At 39.6% G+C, this 22,162-nt stretch overlaps 1 protein-coding gene across 1 annotated transcript in view; it reads left to right on the top strand.

Moving 5' to 3' along the window:
• Positions 1 to 21,341, top strand: part of HMGA2 (high mobility group AT-hook 2) — a 135,345-nt gene extending 114,004 nt beyond the window's left edge. The window contains exons 4-5 of the mRNA XM_027595188.1: positions 8,919 to 8,951; positions 21,212 to 21,341. Coding sequence (XP_027450989.1) covers positions 8,919 to 8,951; positions 21,212 to 21,259 — 81 coding nt within the window. The 3' untranslated portion in view covers positions 21,260 to 21,341. The remainder of the gene's footprint in view (positions 1 to 8,918; positions 8,952 to 21,211) is intronic.
• Positions 21,342 to 22,162: the final 821 nt, after the last annotated feature.

Here is a 22,162-nt window from a genome sequence, read left to right as displayed (position 1 = left end):
TAAAAATCACATTATTTCTGGGGCGCCTGGGTGGCTTGGTCAGTTAAGTGTCTGCCTTCGGCTCAGGTCATGATCCCAGGATCCTGGGATGGAGCCCTGCGTTGGTTGAGGGGGGCTCTCTGCTCAGCGGGAAGCTTGCTTCTCCCTTTCCTGCCACTTCCCTCTGCTTGTGCGCTCTCACCCTCTCTCTCTGAAATAAATAAATAAAATCTTTTTTAAAAATCATATTGTTTCTATCATGAGCAATTGGCCAAACATACAAGAAAAGATATAAATGTTATGTGAGAAATCGGGAATAATTAGTTTAAGTTCAAATCCAATTTCATATAACGACTACCTGAAGAATCAGTCAAATGTTAAGAAGACATATGTCTTAAATGGACTTTCAGGTATGTCACCAACAAACTTGGAGTATAAATTATTGCTCATTTTCAATAATATATAATTTAATTTCCATGATCACACAGATGTCTATCTTCATCTAGTATTGAATATTAATTAGTCTTTCTATCTAGCTAAAGCTGACATTAGCTAAAGTATGAACTTAGCCCACAACATCAGTGCATATGTGTTTGATTTGCTGAAATCCAGCAGCATGGTGTTTCAAACATTTATTCATTTTACTTCGGTGCTGTTAACCATGTGTGTATATGCAGAGTGAACTATAGCTATGTGAATGGTTATATGCAGAGAAAAAGAAATATGTAAAGAGAATAACTAAATAATTTGAGCCTTTAAAAAATACATAGTGTTTCTGTTTAAAAATTTGTAGAATAAGGAAATAGGACTGAGACAGATTAATTATTTTTCTATGAAGGAACATTAATTCCACCATTTTCACTCAGGTGAAATGTTTGCCTGCAGGTGAATTTTGTCCTTAAATCTTGGAGAATCATAAAAATTGAGATGAAAAGTCAATTCATGAGACCATGTCTTCCCTTACCCCACCTATGTGTGACTGTTCACTTCAGAATGCCTTATATTCCCAAAGCACGGCCATCTTCTATTTTTAAAAAAAAAAAAAAGTCTCTTAACTGCTGTAACTCAAGAGCACACCATAGTATCATTTTAAAACTAACCATAGTTTTGACAACATTACCCCCACACTGCATCTTCTGTTTTGTTTTGTTTTTTAAGCTAATTATAGGAAATTTCTTTCCTATCTATATTTTTTGTGTGTGTGATAGAAAAGAAGTGATACTTTTCCTCTTATAACAAGTCTTCAAATTTCTTCTTACATCTCTTTTTCTTCTGTCTCTACTTTCTTATTTTCCCTTTTAGAGGGAAAAAAATCATGTTGTCTTTCCCTATTAGAGGGAAAATAATCATGACTATGGCTTTTACACTTAAAATTGCATTGAACATAAGAGATTACATTGCACGTAGAAAAAAATAGTCTAAAATTGCACACTGTATTTGAATATATTTCCTTGTTTGTCCCCCTCCCCCATAGACTCTAGACTTCTTGAGGCCAGGAAACATTTCTTATTTATTTTGTACACCCAGTCCCCCTCTGCTTTATAGTTTATCAAATATCAATTAGAATCTGGTGAACTAATGAATAACTCCGTCAGATTATGGAAGATTGGCTTTCAAAACTAATCAAGACACTGAAATTTTTAAAGGGTCCCCTGTTGATCTTTGCCCTCCATTCTGAAGGTGTCTGAAAGGCCCCAGAGTGAAGGCTAAGACTCCAAAGGATTGGCCCCCAAATCAGTTTTCATGAGAACTATTGTGGCATGTTGCCCTACACACACAGGCTGATGTTAATAAACACTACCTAGAGCAGATTGTGACTATTCTCATCCTTGAACAGATGAAATGAGCCCAGCCACAGTGAGGACACTTTGCTGTAATAATCCAATAAATACTTTTGAAATGGTGCTTACTTTTTTCTTTTGCATTAAAGTCTAAGAGTAAAGCCAAGTAAAGTAAAAAATAAAGAATACCTTCCCTTCCACCACCAGTACCAAGCAGAAATTCTGGAGATTTTGCCAAAACTCCCTATAGATATATCACTTCTTAGGAGACTTTGTACAGAGAACTACAAAATCTCCTTTGCACTATAAGAGCCAGATGTTACTGTGAAATTGTAACCCTCTGGGCTACATGTGTACACACACTGCACAGTCATCTCTAACTGCACACAGAAGGCACAAGAAATAGGAGTCATGACTTAACTCAAGCTTTTTCTAAGCTGGAGGAAGATTGCCACCGGCTAGTTGCCGTAGATGGTTTCTCTTTACCAAGACCTCCCACCACTAGGGGGCAGGATCATTCTCAACTGAGGAGGCCATGAAAACAAGACTTCCAACCCAAGAAAAGTGGTATATGCAACAAAGACGGGATGTGTATAGCTGTAGCTGAGTCTCCTCCTCACACTGTCGCACCAACATTTGATCTGAAATAAATTCTTCAAACTTTAGACATACCATATTCTTATCTAATTACCAAAAAAAAGAAAAAAATTCTTAGGTAAATAAAATAATTTTGGGTCATTTGGCATTAGAGAGTACCCTGAACTCCACTGCCCTACACTAGTGTCAGTAACGGAGAGTTGACCATTTTAAATTAAATTAGAAGTTACATTTTTCCTTTTAGAGCTCTCCTGGGTAACCGCCAAGTATTGTTACATACAAATTATCCTAGCCATTCCGTTTCAGTAAAGAGGTAGAATTCAGAAGGACTTGTGTGTGTATGAGAAGAAGTTAGCGAGATGATCACAAAGCCAGCCATGGTGTACTGGAAGAAAAGCTACAGAATAAACGAGAAAACTGGAACATCACACCTGGTATAAGCAAATCCCTTCTTTCACCCCAGAGTCTGGAGGACTTTGGCAAAATATGTGTCAGGGTTAGGAGCCAGGGTGGGGTGGCATGGGAAATTGAGTGCAGGATCTAGGTGCACAGGAAGTATAAAAATCTGTATAGGCTACCAAAGCCTCACGACAAATCACAAAAATTATAAGGAGAATGGTCACCTTACCCTGATTCTATTAGGCTAACCTATATGAACTTGTTGCTATCTTACTGGGTTTGACAAACACGTGTGCAAGTTCATACGGTTCAACCTAACAGTGTTAAGTCCTGCTGAGTGAAAGGGAATGTTCTGCCTCCACCTATCCTGGTGACACAGGTCTGATGGAGGATTTGCATCTAAAGATCAGAGACCTTTATGTGACCTTCCCTGGAGCTCCGGTGTTCCATCGAGGGGCCCCAGGGCATCCTTGGAGGGCAGGGAATGGCTTGGAGTAGAAGTCAGGTGAAGGAGGCGCTGGCATTCCTGTCAGACGTACCATTTTGTCTGCTTTCTGTTGTGGGATTCCATTGAAGATCTGATTTGTAAAAGGAGAGGGAGATGTTCTTACACTTTTTAAAAAATGGTTCAAAACCTGTAAAGCATGTTCATTTTGTTAAAGGAACCCCAATATAAATCTTGACTTCCAGAATATTGAAGTTTTAGAGCTGTAAATCCAGAGCATCATGAACAAGTATGTTGATTACATCATTTCATGAAAGGCAGGAAAGAATTTTCATTCTCGATGATGGTAATCTCCCTCCAGTTCGGTTCATGTCATATTCAGAGAAAATGCATTCAAAATAGCACTGTGAAATTTCAAAGGGTGAAAGGCATATTTCTCAGCACATAAATGGAAAATGAATCTTGGTGAATGGTTATATACAGAAAGAAAGGTCTTTTTTTTTTTTTTTTTTTGCCTTTAAGCTCTTTGAGACAAAGGTTGAAAAGGGGTATTGTTCAAAACACAAGTCAAAAAAAAAACTCCCGTAAGTATGTACACCACATGACCTGAAGCTGCTGTGGGCCTTCATGGTTCATGGCCATGTTTGAAGTGTTTATGTAGAAACTGGACAATTACTTGTGTAGAATCTGGGCTGTGTCTACTTATTGAATTTGGTTGATACTTTTTACTACAAATAACCAATTAATTTAGTCCAGAAAGCAGTTGAGGTAACTGAGCAATAGGTCGATTTATTTAATGAAATTTTCTCCAAATGGTAGGGATACATTCATCAGTCAGTTCAGGCAAAACATGAAGGTGGTTGCACTCATGCGGTTACAATTGCAATCATAAGACCCACTTTTTCAACGAGCTGACTTAGGCATAAAGGGCTCTCTGGAAGTCTAAAAACAAATAGCTGTTTAGAAATGTTTTTAATATTATCCCATATTTAATTTAAAATTTTAAATAGCTGAGCTTATCTGTGAGATGTTATTTTGGGAGATGTTAAAGTCCCCTTCAATGTTAACTCTCATTTCAAGAGAGTGACACTGAAGGGGACTTTCATGTCTTGCAGAGGAAATGAGAGTTTTAAAATTCTTTTTTTTAGTAAATAGCTAGGGGAATCTGTCTTACTCTATACTGCTGTGAGAGTGAAAAACAATCTACATGAAGAAAAGATTGTGCTAAGGAGCAGAGGTACCTCTTGATTGAACAACAGTCTTATGATTTTAAAGCAAGTGGACAAAACCACCTCCCAGTGGCTGGCAAAAACAAAAGATATAATTAGATTAAAAATCTGCTGCTTATATTAAACCAAAAGACCCACCTGTACAGAGATCCGAATGAAGGGCTATTTTCTTTCAAAGGTCAACTTAAGACACTTTACATAATTATCTTCCTTACCTTACTGCACATTGTACCTCATTTTTTTCAAAATGAAGTTGGTAAGCCCAATTCCAGCCTCATTTCATTTACTGTCTAGATTAGTACTAAAAATGAGCTACTAATGTCTAGGCTCTTTGTTATGAAGGATTTTCTTTCAATGCCTACCAGAAGGGTGGCTTAGCTGTCTAAGTATCAGTTTTAAATACCTAGACTCCGTGGAACCATAGGTTGGATTCTCAAGAGGGCCGGGGAACCCCTTAATTATTCTGAAATAGATGGTATAGCGGGCCATTTCCTACACAAGTGCCATTCTAAAATACTCTGTGAACATTAAAAATTCAATAACTATTTTCTTTTCTTTTGGAGAAATACTGGTTCACTGTATGATGTCAGAAATCTAAAAGTATGTGCTTTCCTTTTTTGTATCCCTTGCACTTTCTTAGCATGCTGTATCCTATGCTCTGTACAAACTTTAACAATATTTATTTGCATAAAGTTTGTACTTTGAATTTGGCTGACTTGTCCAGTATAAAGATGGGCCCACAGAGAACCACACTTTGAAGTCCGGGTGGTTAGAAAGGGCTTTTCTGAATCTTTCTGTGATATGTTCTAGCCATGGGTTCTTTTTAGTTCTCACGGTCTTATTTTAACATTGTATTAACCCAAAGCACTTGATCTTCAGAGTCCTTTGTTGTTGTTGTTGATGATGTTATTTCGTTCTGGCTGGAAAGCTCTCTTTCACCTACTGTGTTTGAGATGTTTAAATGCAACAGTTGAGTGGGAGATTTGCATGAGAATCTTCTTGAAAGGTTTAACTCTCTCTTAACACAAGGAACTCAAAATTTCAGTGCACTAAGAGTTTGTATGCCAAGCCAACAAGGTGCCTAAAGTGTATGAACTCTCACCATGTGCACAGACAGTTAGAAACAGAGTCATCAGAAACACCTAAATAAGCAAGTTAGAGGACTTTGTTACTTGTTCAATACAATCGTCATCATGAAATCCATGCCTTTAAAAGGGACTTCTTCAGACCCTCCACAGTTGGTAATGAAGGAAGAATCTCCAAGTGGGAGCCAGGGGATCAGCTGGCCCTGTGGGGCCTAACTCGTGTCCTCTGGCATTCACCTGTCACCTGCAGCCTTGTAAAGCAGAGCTGGGCCCTGCCCAGGAAGCTGGGGGCTTCCTCTGCCCATGGCGGCAGTGCGGAATCCTGAGATCCCAAAGAAGGGGAATCTGGAAGTAGAAGTCAAGGCCACTCTCCTCCTGAATTGGATCTGGATTTGAATTTGACTTTAGAGGGGGAAGTTTAAGGAAGAAAATGGGTTTCTTCAGAGTACTATACAGGGGATTAAAAGAAGCAGAAGACTCAAGTTGTTTTAGCTTTAGAAAATGATCTTAGGGGAGGTCATTTTGATTCCCTATGCCTTAGTTTCCCTGTAAAAAAAAAAAAATGGAAATAATAAGGCCTGGGCCCTCCTGGTCACAAAGGGGCAGCAGCTGTTAAAAATACAAAGGATTTTAGCCTCTATATGGGAAATGCACGTGTAAAATACGACTCATGTATGAAGGTGCAGGGAAATATACCGCCAACCACACTACCGATTCATATGCAAGTTGATATTATTCAGTTCTTCTTCTAGGGATGTAGGGGCCAACCATGTTTTTGATGACAAGAATCCTAAGAGGCAACTGGTTTTTAGGTATCAACACTTAGTCCTAAGCTAGGAGACGCCCTGAGGAAGATAAGAAAACTTGCGGTTTGTTTGGTGTCCCAGAAGATTTCCAGATTATCGTTTGTTGCCTTTTCCTTTTTATGAATGGCTGTAGTATTATGCTTCCGTCTGCATTTTCTACCAAAGCCATTCATAAAAATAAAAACAAAACAAAATAACAACCACAGAAAACTTTCTCGGCACCGTCTGGAGCCATTGGGTGCCAGAGGCTGGGAAAACATCCTGGCAGCCATCACCCCAACCAGCAGTGAGAGCATTCAAGGGTCTGTTTGTTTGGTGGTCTGAGAAGTATGAAGTGCTGTGTGGAGGGGCAGCTGGTAGGAGTTCTGTGACACCGACTAGGCCGGGAGCCAGGGCTGGCTGAGGTTCAGACATTGTCTTTCCCCTCATTGAAGTGTCAGGACCTCATTCATGGAAAATCGGGTGAGTTGGCAGCCCTTACAGAGGATTTTCATTGAGCCCCGCGGTGTGCAGGAGTCCCATGAATGCGGGATCCTCAGCCAAAAGAGGAGGGGAACTTCTGGTCCATAGAAACCAGTCAGCCTGCAAGAATGTGTGGGGATTTGAAACGGTTTGGGAGTAAACATGTGTACAGGTGTCATCGGCAGGAAGAAAGAGAAGGAAGAAAGTGGTCTGTCCTTACAAATGACTCTTGTGAAATGAATACTCTCTCAGCACACCCTTCGGAATCCTAAGAGGCAAGAAGTCTTCATCATCCTTGGTTCAGTACCACCTGCAGAAAAGATCATCTCACAGTCTGGGCTTTTAGGATGTCATCTCCCCTGTGACTTATAGGCAAAGGGAAGAGCACTTTTCTTTTCAGTGAACAGAAGTATTTTGTCATTTTAAAAAGTTTTTTTTATCTTGTTCATCTAAAAAAAAGCTCTGATGATTTTTATCTAACATGTTTACTACATCAGCAGTAGGACCATCACACCATCATAGAAATTCCAAGAGGGATGAAAATGAATAGGAGCTCTATGCCCCGTGATATGGTGACTTGGCCCCAACTTCTGTTATTTGGGAGAACGGTAGTGATTTTATTTTTTTCATTTGTGCCACAAAAGCATGTCACGACCCACATCAGAGTGGCTCCGTCGTGTTTGCAAATCCTAGTGATGTGTAGATAGAAGAAGTAAGGCTTCTAGTTGGACTTGAGAGTGAGTACTGGAAGTAATCCATCAAAAAGCTTGGGCTTCAGATCCTACTCTTACATTAACCAAGAATAACTTAAATATCTTTCGAATATTCCAATTGTTGGAAAATTAATTTAGGCTGGGTAGAAAAAACTTCCCTCAGATGTTTCACTCAAAAAAGAGAATTCTGCTCTACATATATAATTTAAGAGCTACAGATGTAAATAAAACAAAATAGGCTGCAAATGAAACCATCAAGAAAGTGAACAAACCACAGAATGGGAGAAGACATTTGCAAATCATATTCCAGTGACACTCACATCCAGAACATATAAAGAACTCCTACAACGCAATAATGAAAAAACAAACTTTAATATGAGCGAGAGATCTGAATAGACATTTCTCTAAAGAAGATATACAAATTGCCAATAAACACATGAAAAGATGTTCAACATCATTTGTCATTAGGGAAAATCAAATCGAAACCACAGTGACATTGAACTTCACACCCAGTAGATGTTTATAATTAAAAAGACAGGCATTACCAAGTGTTGACAAGTATATGGAGAAATTGGGACCCTCATATGCTGTAGGTGGAAATGTAAAATGGTGCAGCTGTTTTGAAAAACTGTCTGGCGGCTCCTCAAAATGTTTAACATAGGGTTACCTGTATGACCCAGAATTCCACTCCAAGCTATCTATTCCCAAACGAAATGAAAACATGTCTCCACTAAAACTTATATATGAATGTTCATGGCATTATTCATGATAGCCAAATGGTGGAAACCACCCAAATGTCCATCATCTGATGGGTGGATAAACAAAATGTAGTATATCCATATAGTGGAATGTTATTCAGTCATAAAGAGTAATGAAGTACTGATGGGTGCCTACGACACAGATGACCCCGGAAAACATGGTGCTAAGTCAAAGAAGCCAGACACAAAAGACCATATACTGGATGATTCCATTTACATGAAATGTCCAGAATAGGAAAATTTATAGGGACAGAAAGTTGAGTGGTTGGTTAGGGAATGGGAGGGTGACTGGTAAGGCAGGAGGGAGTGGGGAGCAGTCGATAATGGGTATGGGGTTTCTTTGAAAGGAGGTGAAAATGTTCTAAAACTACGTCGTGATGGTGATTTTAGAACTCTCTGAATATACGAAAGAAACTTTGAATTATATACCTTATGGGTGAATTTTATGGTATGTAAATTGTATCTCAAGAAAGCTGAGTGTTTTTAAACAAAATATTAACAAATTAGCCCCTTTGACTCCTCAAGTGAATCTAATTTTAGAACCAATTTTTTGTCTTTACTTTGCAGGCAAGTGTCTATATTTAAAACGTGTATACTTAATTATTTTCATTATGTATGTTTCCTTTTAAAATATAACAGTTCTTTTTGTTTGTTTCTTCCCTAGCCACAACAAGTCGTTCAGAAGAAGCCTGCTCAGGTAAGAGATAGTTATTATGATTTTTTCCTCCCAATTAATATAAAAAGTGAAATTAATATAGTTAATTATCCTATTATTCTATAATTAATATAGAGTGAAAAAGATATGACCCCAAATTAAATCTTTTTTTTTTTAAGATTTTTAAGATTTTATTCATTTATTTGACAGAGAGACAGCGAGAGAGGGAACGCAAGCAGGGGGAGTGGGAGAGGGAGAAGCAGGCTCCTTGCTCAGCAGGGAGCCCAACGTGGGCCTCAATCCCAGGACCCTGGGACCATGACCTGAGCCGAAGGCAGACGCTTAACGACTGAGCCACTCAGGCGTCCCAACCCCAAATTAAATCTTTAATTAGAATTTTTCTAGTTTTGATTATGTCAGCATCACAGTATTCTTGCAAATTTGTTGTGTCCTTCAGACAAAGCCAGGAATACATAGTCTGAGATTATGTCATTAAAAACCCTAGGGTGTGCCTGGCTAGCTCCGTCCATAGTGCATGCAATTCTTGATCTCCAGGTTTTCAGTTCAAGCCTCACGTTTGGTATAGAGATTACTTAAAAATAAAATCTTAAAAAAAAAAAAACCCTAGACAATCAAGGCCGGAAGTATACAAAGCAAATATACTTTAAAAAGTAAAATCTTTATTTCTGTGCCTCATATAAAACAAATATTTAATAATCTTATCACGTGTTTTGCCAACTCTTAAACATCAAATTTTGTCCTTTCCTTCTATCTATCCATATTCCATTGACTTGATACAGAACTTATTAGCTGAAAAATATATTGTGACTTATGACAGGAACATAATCTGTTTATTGCTTTATTCCATAACCTTTGATAATCCCAAAACACCCCCAAAGAAGGCTGGGGAACTGGGAAATTAAGTTATCCCAGCTTTGCAGATTGATGAACCCTCAGGTCCTTCCTCATTGGCTGAATCAGATTTTCTGTAGTTTTAGCAACATCAAAATTAGGAACCAGTTTTACTTCTTTTATTCTTTATGCCTGGTGTTCCTTGTCCTGAATATAATCTATACGTAGAAACAGAAGAATCATATTTATTGAGGAAGTATATCTGGAAGGGAAAAAAAAAACCTGAAGAATAAATTAACCATGATTGCCAAGTATGTGAGCTGTTATTAAAATTTAAGAATGTCCTACTATTCTCCACCTCTGGGTTTAGGGGAGAGATGCCCAGGAAGGGGCACCTGGGTGGCGCAGTCAGTTGAGCCTCTGACTCTTGGTTTCCACTTGGGTCATGATCTCAGGGTCATGGTCTTGGGGTCACGGCCTGGGGGTTGTGGGATCGAGTCCTGTGTTGGGCTCCACACTCAGCTCAGAGTCTGCTTGAGATTCTCTCTCCCTCTCCCTCTGCCCCTCCCCAACTAAAATAAATAAATAAATCTTAAAAAAAAGATGCCCAGGAGATCTGAATAGATCATACAGAACCTGCTGAAGTACGTCGTTACCCCGTGCCATGGGTTACCAACTTCTGTTCTTTGTAGAGCTCTTTCATATACTTTAAAATATCCATGGGATCTTTTCCTTAGAGGTGTCTAAAAATGTACTTTGCACCCTGGTGTCTTGCCTGAGAAAGACCATCTGAGCAATCATATGTGTCTACTATTCTATACAAATGCTGCTTGAAAGAAAATTGAAGCTTCTAAACACATGTAAGCATATAGGGAAAGTGTGTCAATAATTACATGTGTGTTTTAAGTAAAATAAAAGCAGAGTTAACATGAAAAAAAATTCTCAGGGCTGCCCCCTTAAAAGCCAAGAGTGGTAAGGAGTACTAAAAGTAAATACCCAGTGTTTGTTTGTAAACAATATTTAAATAAACAAAATATAAACAAAAACATTTTAAGTAGGAGATTCCAAATATATTTAGCCTCTCAACTTTCATCAGTAAGAACTTCAAGAGAAAGTAAATTTAAAAGTCAGTGCATTTGGGTCAGTGCATTGGGAACACTGCAGTGTTCACTGTTGCATCACTGGCTGTGAACAATAGGTTAATAACCTTATGTGGTCTGTTAACGACATTGATTCATTCTCTATTCTTGGTGTTGTAGGGAAGATGAGGCAAACAAAAACAGTTACTGCATCTGAGAAATGTGTAATCTAGTTAAAAAGTTCTTAACATTGGCTTCATATTAGAATAACCTAGAGATTGTGTGTGTGTGTGTGTGCACGTGTGTGTGTTTATGTGGCTGTTATATATATCTCAGTATCACACATATATATATATGCCTGAACCCTGCCCAGTAGTGTGTGCGGAGCCAGCCCTAGTGAGCCAGTTGTAAGCATCTCTTTCAAATTGTATGTTTGGTGATGTCAGGTAGGTAGCTTAAAATCCACTATGGTGTGAGTATTTACCCCATGGAAATTGACAGCTACTACAAATCAGGACCTTTTTTTCCTGGCAAGCAAGTTTACCTACACACTGACCCCACCCTTCAGTGATTCTGGTTATTTGATCTGAAGACTCAAGCATCATTATTTTTTATGAACTCCCTGAATGATTCTAACGTGTAGCCAGCCAGGGGTGAAGAAAATACTCGGTGAACACACATGAGAAGACATTTAAACATTTGTTGAACAAATGACCACAGAATGCCAATGTATATGAGGCACATAGGGGATACAGATGGATGAGTGGAATGCCAGGCGTTACTTAAGGGGATAATTCCTGGAAGACTTTTTTTTTTTAAGATTTATTTATTTATTTGAGGGAGAAAGAGAGTGCGTGTGAGTGAGCAGGGGGAAGGGCAGAGGGAAAGGGAGAGAGAATCCCACGCCGACTCCCTGTTGAGCAGGGAGCCCAACACAGGCTCGATCCCAGGACCTGAGATCATGACTTGAGCTGAAATCAAGAGTGGGCCACTTAACTGATGAGCCACCTGGGCACCCCTGGAAGACTTTTGATTTGTTTTTGTTGTTTAGTTGCAGAGGGGAAAATGGAGACCTAAATTAGGGAAAGAAAGGAAGATGTTATCAGTGAAGTGAGTGGCATATTCCCAAGTAGAGAGGCAGAAACAAATAAATCATAGGTGGAGATTATCAGTGTAGCCAAAACTGATGGCAAATTGGTCAGTAATATACCAAGAAATCACAAATTCTTTCTCGAGAGAATCAGGACTATGGAAGAAGGCACAGATGGATTGGGTTGGTCTTCACTGATCCATCTGGCTGTCTTACAAACCTGCTCCAGATTTGCCCTCCAAAGGAAGAGTTCAGAGTTTAAAAAAAAAAAAAAGTGAGCTCATTGGGCTTCCTAATCTTTGTTGTCTAAGGATACAGTGATGAATTATATAAACATGGGGGCTACGTGGAAGTTCATGGAGGATAATGTAAATTTAACACTACATACAAAAGGATCTCTTCCTTTTCCATCTGTTTATTTCAAAATACCCTCCCAGATGGCTTTTCCATGTGGCAGTCTGGATTAACTCAGGCTCATATCCTCTCTTCATCAACAGTACTTTGAGGGGCTCCATTCAGATCCTGTTTTGAGGTGGTGAATATTTTAATACAATTAAATATTTTACATCTAAAGAAAAGGGCTCAGCGCTGTGTAAAGAATACCTAGGTTTTGCTTTTTGGCCCCGTCACTGGGTGAATTAATCTCTCTGTTCCCTATTTACCCATCTATGGACTGGGATAATAACATAACCCCTTGCTCCCAAGAAAATTTGGAGAGATTCGAAATTATATAAATTCCAGAGCGTATTGCTATGTTCTGACTTATTTTTGGCTGCTGGGTTTTTCCTTTCCAGAGATTTATACCCTCAAAAATCCTAGAACTCGCATTAGTTCAAAACTGCTATCTTTTTCACAGCACTGTTTTAAAAATGAAGATTGTTTTAACTAAGGGGGAAATGTTACAGTAACTGCCACATCCTCTCATTAAGACTAAAGCAGTCAGAATCAGTTTTCTTGTATGTATGTCACATTTATATGGAATTACAAAGACTCTATTGTAAAATATCCTAATGCCATCAAACTCTGCAAGTTCCCCAGAGCCTCAAGAATGCCACTTCTTGAAACTGGAATACAAAGCAGCAAAATTCATTCTGAGGAGACAAGTCCAGAATTTTAAGTTTCAAAATCTCAATATATGGTTATGTATATAAATACATGTGTCCAGAGAAGAATAAAAATTTAAGGGAAGCCCTACTGCAGGGGTTTGTGTTTATAAAGCCCACCAGGCGCCATGAGCGAGAGACCTCAAGTGGGTCCCACATCCTCACGGGAAAGTTAATGGCCTCTTAACAATCTTAAAGAGAAAAATCTGCAATAGTCACATTAATTTTTTAAATTACAAAAACTGTGAAAACACAGCTTCCTGGGGAACTCTGCCAAATTTTTATTTAAAATGACAAATTAAGCAATAAATAGAAATTAGCTAATATGTTCATTTTTTAGCAATTTGAAGCGGTTGACTTCTCAACCACATGGATCACGTCCTTAACTTTAGTAGGAAATGGTGGTAGGATTTGTTGTCATTGTTGCTTTTATAAGATAACACCGTAAGAGTGTCAGGTTATTATTATTGATAGAGCGTTGTTCCTTGAGTTTTTATTTTGATATGAATAAATCTCATACCATGGCAAACTTCTAAAAAGGTTTTGCTGGTTCGTCGGCTATCTTACTGTTTCTTGATTTCCTTCTTTTAAGGCTTTACGCGGAGATCAGAAGGGACTCCTGCTCTTTAATTCAGACACTTTTTTTTTTTCTCACCTGAGTCCTACCCAAAGGGAACACAGGTTTTAAAAATCCTAACAGTTCTCCTTAACTTTCAACCCAATTTCCTCGTTGTTGTTGTCCTGGCAAGCTCCACCTCTACCAATTAAGACAAGTGTAAACCTGCTCCTTTTCAGTTTCCCAATTCCCAATGAGAGGCTTGGAAAGTGCTCTGTTTCTAAAAGAGTAGAAACAAAGCTTTCTGTTTCCAAGGAGAATTTTTACCTGCAAGTAACATCTTCTGTGGGTGGTGTGTACCTGGGCGAAGAATTCTCAATAAGCCTGGTTATCATGGGATTTTTTTCCCCTCTTGAAAAAAAAAGGTTGAATGTTTTTACAGGGACTTCAAGGGCCGTTTTAAGGATGTTTATATTTCAAACAACCTAAACATTGTTTGGAGCAAAATGAGAGATTTCATTTTGGGACAAGCAAGTTGATGAATGGCAATCAGCGTCTTGTTCTTAAAGAAGGCATTTTACTGGGGGCTCTTGGTCTAGACACACAAAGGGGAGAGGAGACAGAGGGGAGAGCATTCTCAATCTAACACTCGTCTTCTAAATGGTACCTTGGCCAATGCAGCAAATAGTTCCTAATAAATCAGACTTGCAAATAGTCACTCTTCTACTCACTCAGGGAACACAGTGATTTATGCTGCCTAAGTCATAAAGAGTACTGATTTATTTATTTTCCTACTTATGCTCTTTCAAGCTGGTAAAACATTTTGTGGGCCAGTAAATGTTTGGTACCAACTGGCAAAACATGAAGAATTCTATCAAAGCCCGGCCTAGTGGCACTGTTTTGTTGTATACGAAATACTTTTTGATTTAACCTCTGACCTCTGACATTGCAGAGGTCAAGGGAAAAGGAGAGTCTAGCACAGGAGAAACCAGCATTTAACCCTTACAGTAAAGTCGCTCAAGGATGTAACAGCACAGGGGTAGGGCAAGGAAACATAGCAAAATGATTACTAACCATAAGCACACAAAGTAACTAGTTTGGCTAACCCTTGTCATAAAGAAATATGGGCAAGGTGAACTCAGCTGTGTCTTGTCAGGGAATGTCTCAGAGAGATGACATAAACTTCTAAAAGGAGTGAAAGAACATCACTCAATTTGGGGCAATACATAAACCTCCACAGGGCAAAATTTAGTGTTTCTAGGCTTGCCAGATTTCCTATAGGAGTTTTTTTAAGTATGATTGTTTTTAACCATGTGGTAAAGTCCATGGATTAGGCTAAAAAGGAAAATGACAGTGTCTGCCTGTTTTCCTCTGCATTTTGAGGTGAGTTGAATAAAAACCAATCGTTGACTCAATATGCAAACTTTCTCCTCATTATCCAAACATGCTGACCCAAATTAATATGAATAAGTAGTAACTGGTTTTAAAACCTGATCTTTCTTAAAAAAAAAAAAATCCTTAATGTTTGAATAGCAATATCTTGCTTGGTCCAGGACACTTCCTTTACATTCAGGAAGTGTTTGCAGAACACTCGAGTGTATATTGAGAAATTGTTTGTTGACTTACTATTATTACTGATATTTTCCTATTTTATTCAAAAGTCCCAGCTCAGGACAACAAAAAATGTTCGGTGAAAAACGTTTGATTAAAATCCAGGAATATTCTCTTCCCTGGCAACAAACACAACAGATATGCAAAACTTTACACACAAAGAAAAGCAAGAGAGAAAAGTTTTCGGCTGGTCTTTGCCACCAACCAATAAACACGTCTGGAATATAACCACTAAACACCCTTTGACGTAATCAATTTAAAAGTTTTGCGGGGGTGCCTGGGTGGTGCAGTTGGTTAAACACCCGACTCTTGATTTTGGCTCAGGTCATGATCTCAGGATCATGAGATCAAGCCCCGAGTTGGGCTCCACGCTAAGCATGGAGCCTGCTTAAGATTCTCTCTCTCCCTCTTCTTCTGCCCCTCTCTCTCCCTCACTAAAAATAATAAGAATAAGAATAAAATAAATAAAAATAAAAACTGTAAAAACAAGAACATTCCTCAACAGTTTCAGAGATGTTGAAATAAATGTCCTTCTTCTGAATGCTTCCTTCATGCAAAAATCCTTTTGCTACATCTTTAGCTATTTTTCAAACATGAGGCTCCTTCAGTAAGCATTAGAACTGGCATGGAAAATCGATAGAGCTCGTGGCCCTCAGAAGTGGTGACTTACAGGATCCTGAAACTTGCAGTTAGTTTATACATGAAATGATTTCCCTATCTGTGAAGTGTGACTCTCTTCTCAAGATATTGATAAATATCCCTTCACCCCTGGAAAGAAATCCGTAGTATCATAGTTGAATGTTACCTCTGTTTACGATACTTTCAAGTGACAGAACCTTGATCGAGGGTGCAGATGAGACAAACAGGAGTGCATTTTAGAAATCAAAGACATCTCGTTTGTTTTCTTTTGGGGGCATTATTTAAAATTTTCTTTCTCAGCAGCCTCTCATTGAATCACAGGTAAAGAAATAAAGATAGAAAGAGTAACTGTAATTAACAATAATTATTCTACACTATATCTTACAGGATCTTATACTGTTTTGTTCTGTTTTGTTTTTTTCAAAATTTTCCCGTTCAGTTGTCACATTTTTTTCTCACACCCTGCTGGGCAAGTAGATGGGTATTGTCATTACTGGCCTGACACAGTGAGAATATGGCATGAGTCACACAAGCCATTAATGTCAGGGTTGATGTCGGTGGTCAGCAACCTCCAGGATCAACCTTCTTTCCTTAAACGTCCCTCAGTAAAGACCTTAACACTAACTTTATTAAGTTGATGGTAACACATGCAAGGTAGTCCTGACGCTTGTGTTTTCTAGACACATAAAGCTAAAATAAAGTATGGAGTACAAATGCCTTAAATATCCCAACTTCTTAAGTCTCCTGTTAAAAACCAAATTTTTCCCTCCTAGCAATTCCACCAGCATACCTTCCACTTGCCAGAATATCTGGTTTATATATGTTCCATTTAACATATTTTTTTAAAAATCTGATGTAAAGTTTTCCTAGTTGGAAGAAATAATCACTTTCCATTAAGTTAAACAGCCTCAATCCATTTTAAATTAAAATATCTGACAGAGAAAGAGAAAAACTCAGCTCTGTGGTCTTGTGGGTCACTTAGCTACAGATGGAACTTGAAAAATCCGTTTCTGGTCACTGCTGCTGAGGCAGAGAGTCCATTATTTCTGTTCTGATGGGACTGGCTGGAGATATTCAGGAACGTGAAAAACTCTTACATGTGTCATTCCGAGTCCTTAAGGAGTTGAACATATTAAGATGACAAAAAGAATTTGTCATGAAACTATAATGACTCTTTCTAGACAACCAGGTATTTGTAGGTTTATTGGCAAGATAGCTGAAATTACAAATGTATTTTTTAGCCTGAAGCATTTCATAATAAAAGAGTTGCAGAATTCTTTGCAATCAAGAAGAAAAAAATAGGGATTTATTAAAGCTGACATGGACTTCTGTGATTTTGCACTCCTTACTACACACAAAGAGGGGGATCGTGGGGACCTGAGTCCTAAAATTTGCAAGGAGAGTATTTCCGTTTCCCGGTTCCATTTAGAATTCACTGGCCTCCCTTCCACTGCAGACCTGCTGTTTAGTCTGCATCTGAAAATTAAACCCAGAGCTTCAGCTCTCACATTAAGTACTAAACTTTCCTCCAGCACACACCCTCACTTGTGTCTGTGTGCTAAGATCTATGATTAGACTCTTAAGACATTTTAAAATTCCATCAGGCATTAGAGGATAAGGTTGGATATTGGGCTGTCTTCTTCCTCCTTTTGAGTCCATGAGCGGAAGTACACCCAAAGGTAAATGCCACATGCAGGATGGAGATAAGTGCGAACTCTATTTCTAGGTTTTAGTGGGGTGTTTGTTCAAGCTTAACCAAAGCAATGAAAGAGTTACATTTATTAAATTCCTTTTTTTCATGAACGAAAGAAAAACCAAGGCAAAATGAGTGTAATTTTCCAGGAGTCGTTATAAAAATATAGCTCTCCAGCTCTGCCCACTTTCCTTTCCTTCTCATCAGTTTTCTGCCCAAAACACTCGCATGTTTCACCCCGATGTGGTGCAGCCTCAGTTGTCTTTGTAAAGTAGCCGCGTGAACGGCCGGGAGCTGTTCAGTGTTTAGAGGTCTCGGTGGCCAGTGCTCATAAAAATGTCACTGTGCACTTCCACTTGGAAAAGTCCTTTTATCCTGCGTTCCTGAAGCCCCATTCCAACAGTTAGCCTCCTTGACCAGGCTGTTGCTGTTTGCCTTCCCACCTTGCGGACTAGTTTCTAATGAGATGTGTGTAACTCTTGGCTATCAAGTTTCCATCTCCTTATTGCCTCAGAGCTGCTCTTGGGGGGCTACACAAGCTCAAAGGTCCTTTGGCCCTATGCTGCAAATGTGAAGTCATTTAGGTAGATACCTCAAGGCGCAACCTATTGTCTAGAATGAGTGGCAGTGTCTTCTAAGTCACTGAAGAGGATTGAATCTCAGGGGTCCCAACCACCTACTCTACTATGGAAATAAGATTCCTTGGGGACACCAGAGCCAGCTGCTGATGCCCTTACATCACCGGTTTCCGTCCACACTTTGCACCATAGAAGGGGCCCCGTGTGAGGTCTGGTCAGCTGTGACACTTAAGGTAGCCGAGGGCGGGTTTTCCAAGTTCATCTTTTTTCCTCACAGGGAAGATTTTTCTTCTCTTAATTATACCCATAATTGGTCACAGCAACCACACATACAGCAAAAGTTAAGTCACTGAAAAGGTGAGAACAGAGGTTTGCAGAGGTGAGAAGTGCCACACACCCCATCGTCAGCCGCTTGGCAGCCATGCTGTCCCTTGGAGGGTGGCCAGTCGGGGCCATGCCAAGACGAGCACTAACTAGACATTTGAGAAAACCATCATTCGGAGCATGTGAGAGCCAACATTATTTCCCAAAGTTAACAGAGTGAGGCTCCCACCCTCTGACATCCTACTTACATGCCTGTTACTAACTGACAGCTACTAGTAGAAGAATTTCAAGGTCAGCGGAAAGATACATTAGTCAAACAACTATCCCTGTTGTGTTAAGAGCTGTTTTAAGTAAAGGAAACATGAGGGACCATCATTTTCAGCTGAGTTGTGTCTAAGGCATTTAAATAAACCACTTACATATCGGGAGCTTCAAGATCTCAAATCAAGCAAAGTTTCTGGGAATGTTTTAAAAGCTGATCGCATTCCATCTACTACAAGGTCTTTGTAAGTTCATGGCCTGAAAATTCTATTTCCTTCCGGATTTGGAAGTAATTTGGTTTCCAGATAGTATAGAAAAATCGGGCAGTTAGAAACGGGAGTAATTACAGCTAAATCCAGAAGGTTTTCCAGCTTGACCGAGTTCTATTAATTTGTTAACCATAAGAAGAAGGAATACAATATACCTGCCAGCCTTCATGCTGTAAACTGTTTCAGAGCAGTACCCTAAGTTCACACCTTGTGTCATAATGAGAAGTGAGTCTTGGGGGGATGGATGAAGAGTGGATCTGCCGAACGGCTTAGTGACTTTATGGATTTTAAATATTGAGTGAAAAGACAAGGTCATAGGGCAGCTGAACCTTGGCTTGCCTCTCTTTCGTCTGTCTGTGGCTTTGATCATGCTACATCCTCCTTTGTGGCCGGGACTCCAGAGAGAATCTCAGGGTCATGGCCTGTTGCCTATCAAGAGGTATAAACCTGCTGCTTAAATATGTGGAGCCCTCCGTGTGGGGGTTGGGAGCGGAGGGGAGGTAGCTTCATACGTTCCACATTTCCCACATAACCCGAAGCAGACTAAACAAAACTGGTGTGAAATCTCATGACTTGATGCTGCTGTGGTTATGTTTTTTAACTGTAATCCATTCATTTGCATGTGTGTTTATTCCCAGGATTTACAGCTTTCTCAGTCTTTGGGGGAAGAGAAAGTTTGAAACCTTTTGCGAGGGGTTTGCAGTAAGCAGTGGTCTGTGATTAAAGCCTGGGGTAGAGTGTGTAAGGGAGAGTGAGTGTTGTGTGTGCGTGCGCGTGCATTCTTGTGAGTGTGTGAGTGCCCATTTTTGTGGGGTTTTTTCCTCCCGTTTGCTGCTCTTACGCAAAAGCGTCACACATGGTAGCATTTAGGAACTCCTTCACAGCTGAAGTGTTTCAAACACTAATGAATGGAAGTTTGGTCATATAATGCAGACAAGCTTTAAGGCATGCTTTACTGAATGGTGTACTGTAGTGACCTGGGAAAGGAAGAGAGGTATAAATTGTGTCAGTTAGCCACCCAGACAAAATGAAGCCATGTGGAAAATCAAATCTATTAAAGTATGAAGACTGTTATAAGCTGTTTTAAGCTGGCCATTCTTAAAAAGGCTCAGTTTGCGGCAGGAGTAAATGTTTACCTCTTCTCCCAGATCTTTTTCACATGCCGTCTTATGAGACAATGTGCAGCATTTGATAAAAATCATCCTCTCACTAACGACACTTTTATCAGAAATGTTTATTGTCTCCGCTTTACCACCCATGTCCTGAAAGGTACTGCACATTTGTTAAATAAGCAAAGGGAAAGAGAACCGTGCAGCTCAAGCCAGCTTGCAGAAACTACAACAAATTCCAGAGCCATAAGGAATCAGGAAAAAAAAAAAAAAAAAAGAAAGAAAGAAAAAGAGAAGGAAGAATTAGATTTATTTGAAGAGGAGGCCCTGCAAAAACATATATATTAGATTTTCTCTGCTTGGCCAGCCCACCATTAAATGTTTGGTAGATGTGGATTTAGCATTGACATCCAGCCGGTAGGCCAAACTTTGCTCATTGTCTTAAAATGTGCTTTAATAAATACAAGAACGAGGAACTCGATTTGGAAAGGAAGCTAGTAGTCAGCTCACATGGAAGTGCTGGCATCTTGGTCTCACATGGGTTCTGACGCCCGTCTGGCTCGGCCCAATTCCTGGCCCTACTCCCTCTGTAACTTTGGGTGCATTCCCTGCCGTGCCTTGACTTTCTTGTCTATCAAATGGGAACAATAACAAACCATGCCTAAAAGCATCTAGCAAGCGTCATAAAACTATCCGCCATGACTCTACCAGTATCTGCTGGACAGGTTCCTTTGTGTCTCAAAGAAAGGATTTCCCTTTATTTTTTGCTTACTTGTGCACTGGTTTTTAAAACTGATGGCCGGCATGCTGTCGGGAAAAATCTATCCATTTCTTTTTTACTCTAATTGGCGAGTAAGCTTACATTAGCCTGACATTCTCTGAACTGCAAACAATTGAATTTGCTGACCAGCCGCCATGATGTCAAGCCTTAAGTCAACAGCGGCTAATGACTGCTCTGGGAAAAAAAAACACCTTGATTCCTCAATTACAGTTTAAGAAGCCCTGGGAATGAGGGCTTGCCAATCATCCGCATCCTTTTTTTGAAGCCAGCATAATGGGCTGTGGGAACAGGTCACCTCTGAACTGTCGGTAAGAACGGCCCACACGGTGTAATGGTTGTGCCCTCTGTGTGTTTCAGGAGGAGACTGAAGAGACATCCTCACAAGAGTCTGCAGAAGAGGATTAGGGGGCGCCGACATTCGATTTCTACCTCAGCAGCAGTTGGATCTTTTGAAGGGAGAAGACACTGCAGTGACCACTTACTCTTTATTGCCATGGTCTTTCTACTTTCATCTGGGGTGGGGAAGGGGGGGCGGGGGTGGGGCGGGGGCTGGGTGGGGGGGAGAAATCACATAACCTTAAAAAGGACTATATTAATCACCTTCTTTGTAATCCCTTCACAGTCCCAGGTTTAGTGAAAAACTGCTGTAAACACAGGGGACACAGTTTAACAATGCAACTTTTAATTACTGTTTTCCTTTTTCTTAACCTACTAATAGTTTGTTGAACTGATAAGCAAGAGCGGGTGGGTGAGGAAAAAACTCTGAATCGGGTTTAGTCAATCACTGCACTGCACACAGACGAGAAAAGTGTCACGCTCGTGACATCGGGCATTCCCATAGGAAAGGCGCGGTGTTCAACCCTGTGTGCACCTCAGCCACCACCCAACCCGCTCGCCCTAGTGAAGCTTCTGTTTAGAACACCAAAGATAGGACTAGATACTACTTCTCTCTTTTTCGTATAATCTTGTAGACACTTACTTGATGATTTTTTAACTTTTATTTCTAAATAAGACGAAATGCTGATGTATCCTTTCATTCAGCTAACAAACCAGAAAAGGTTACGTTCACTTTTCAAAAAGGGAAGTAAGCAAGCAAATGTTGCCAACTCCTATATTTATGGATATCACACATATCAGCAGGAGTAATAAATTTACTCGTGGCACTCGTTTTCAGGAAAACACTCATCCGGGTAGAACCTACTTCCTACAGAGCCAAATGCCATTTAGCAATAAATCACACTTGTTACCTTCAAAGCCTTTAAGGAACCTAAACAAGCAAAATTATCCTCTTGGTAATTTAACAAGAAG

Source organism: Zalophus californianus, chromosome 9 (assembly GCF_009762305.2).
Source record: "Zalophus californianus isolate mZalCal1 chromosome 9, mZalCal1.pri.v2, whole genome shotgun sequence".
NCBI classification, from domain to species: domain Eukaryota; kingdom Metazoa; phylum Chordata; class Mammalia; order Carnivora; family Otariidae; genus Zalophus; species Zalophus californianus.
The sequence above is the reverse complement of the archived record's forward strand: the minus strand, read 5'-3'. Positions and strand labels throughout refer to the sequence as shown.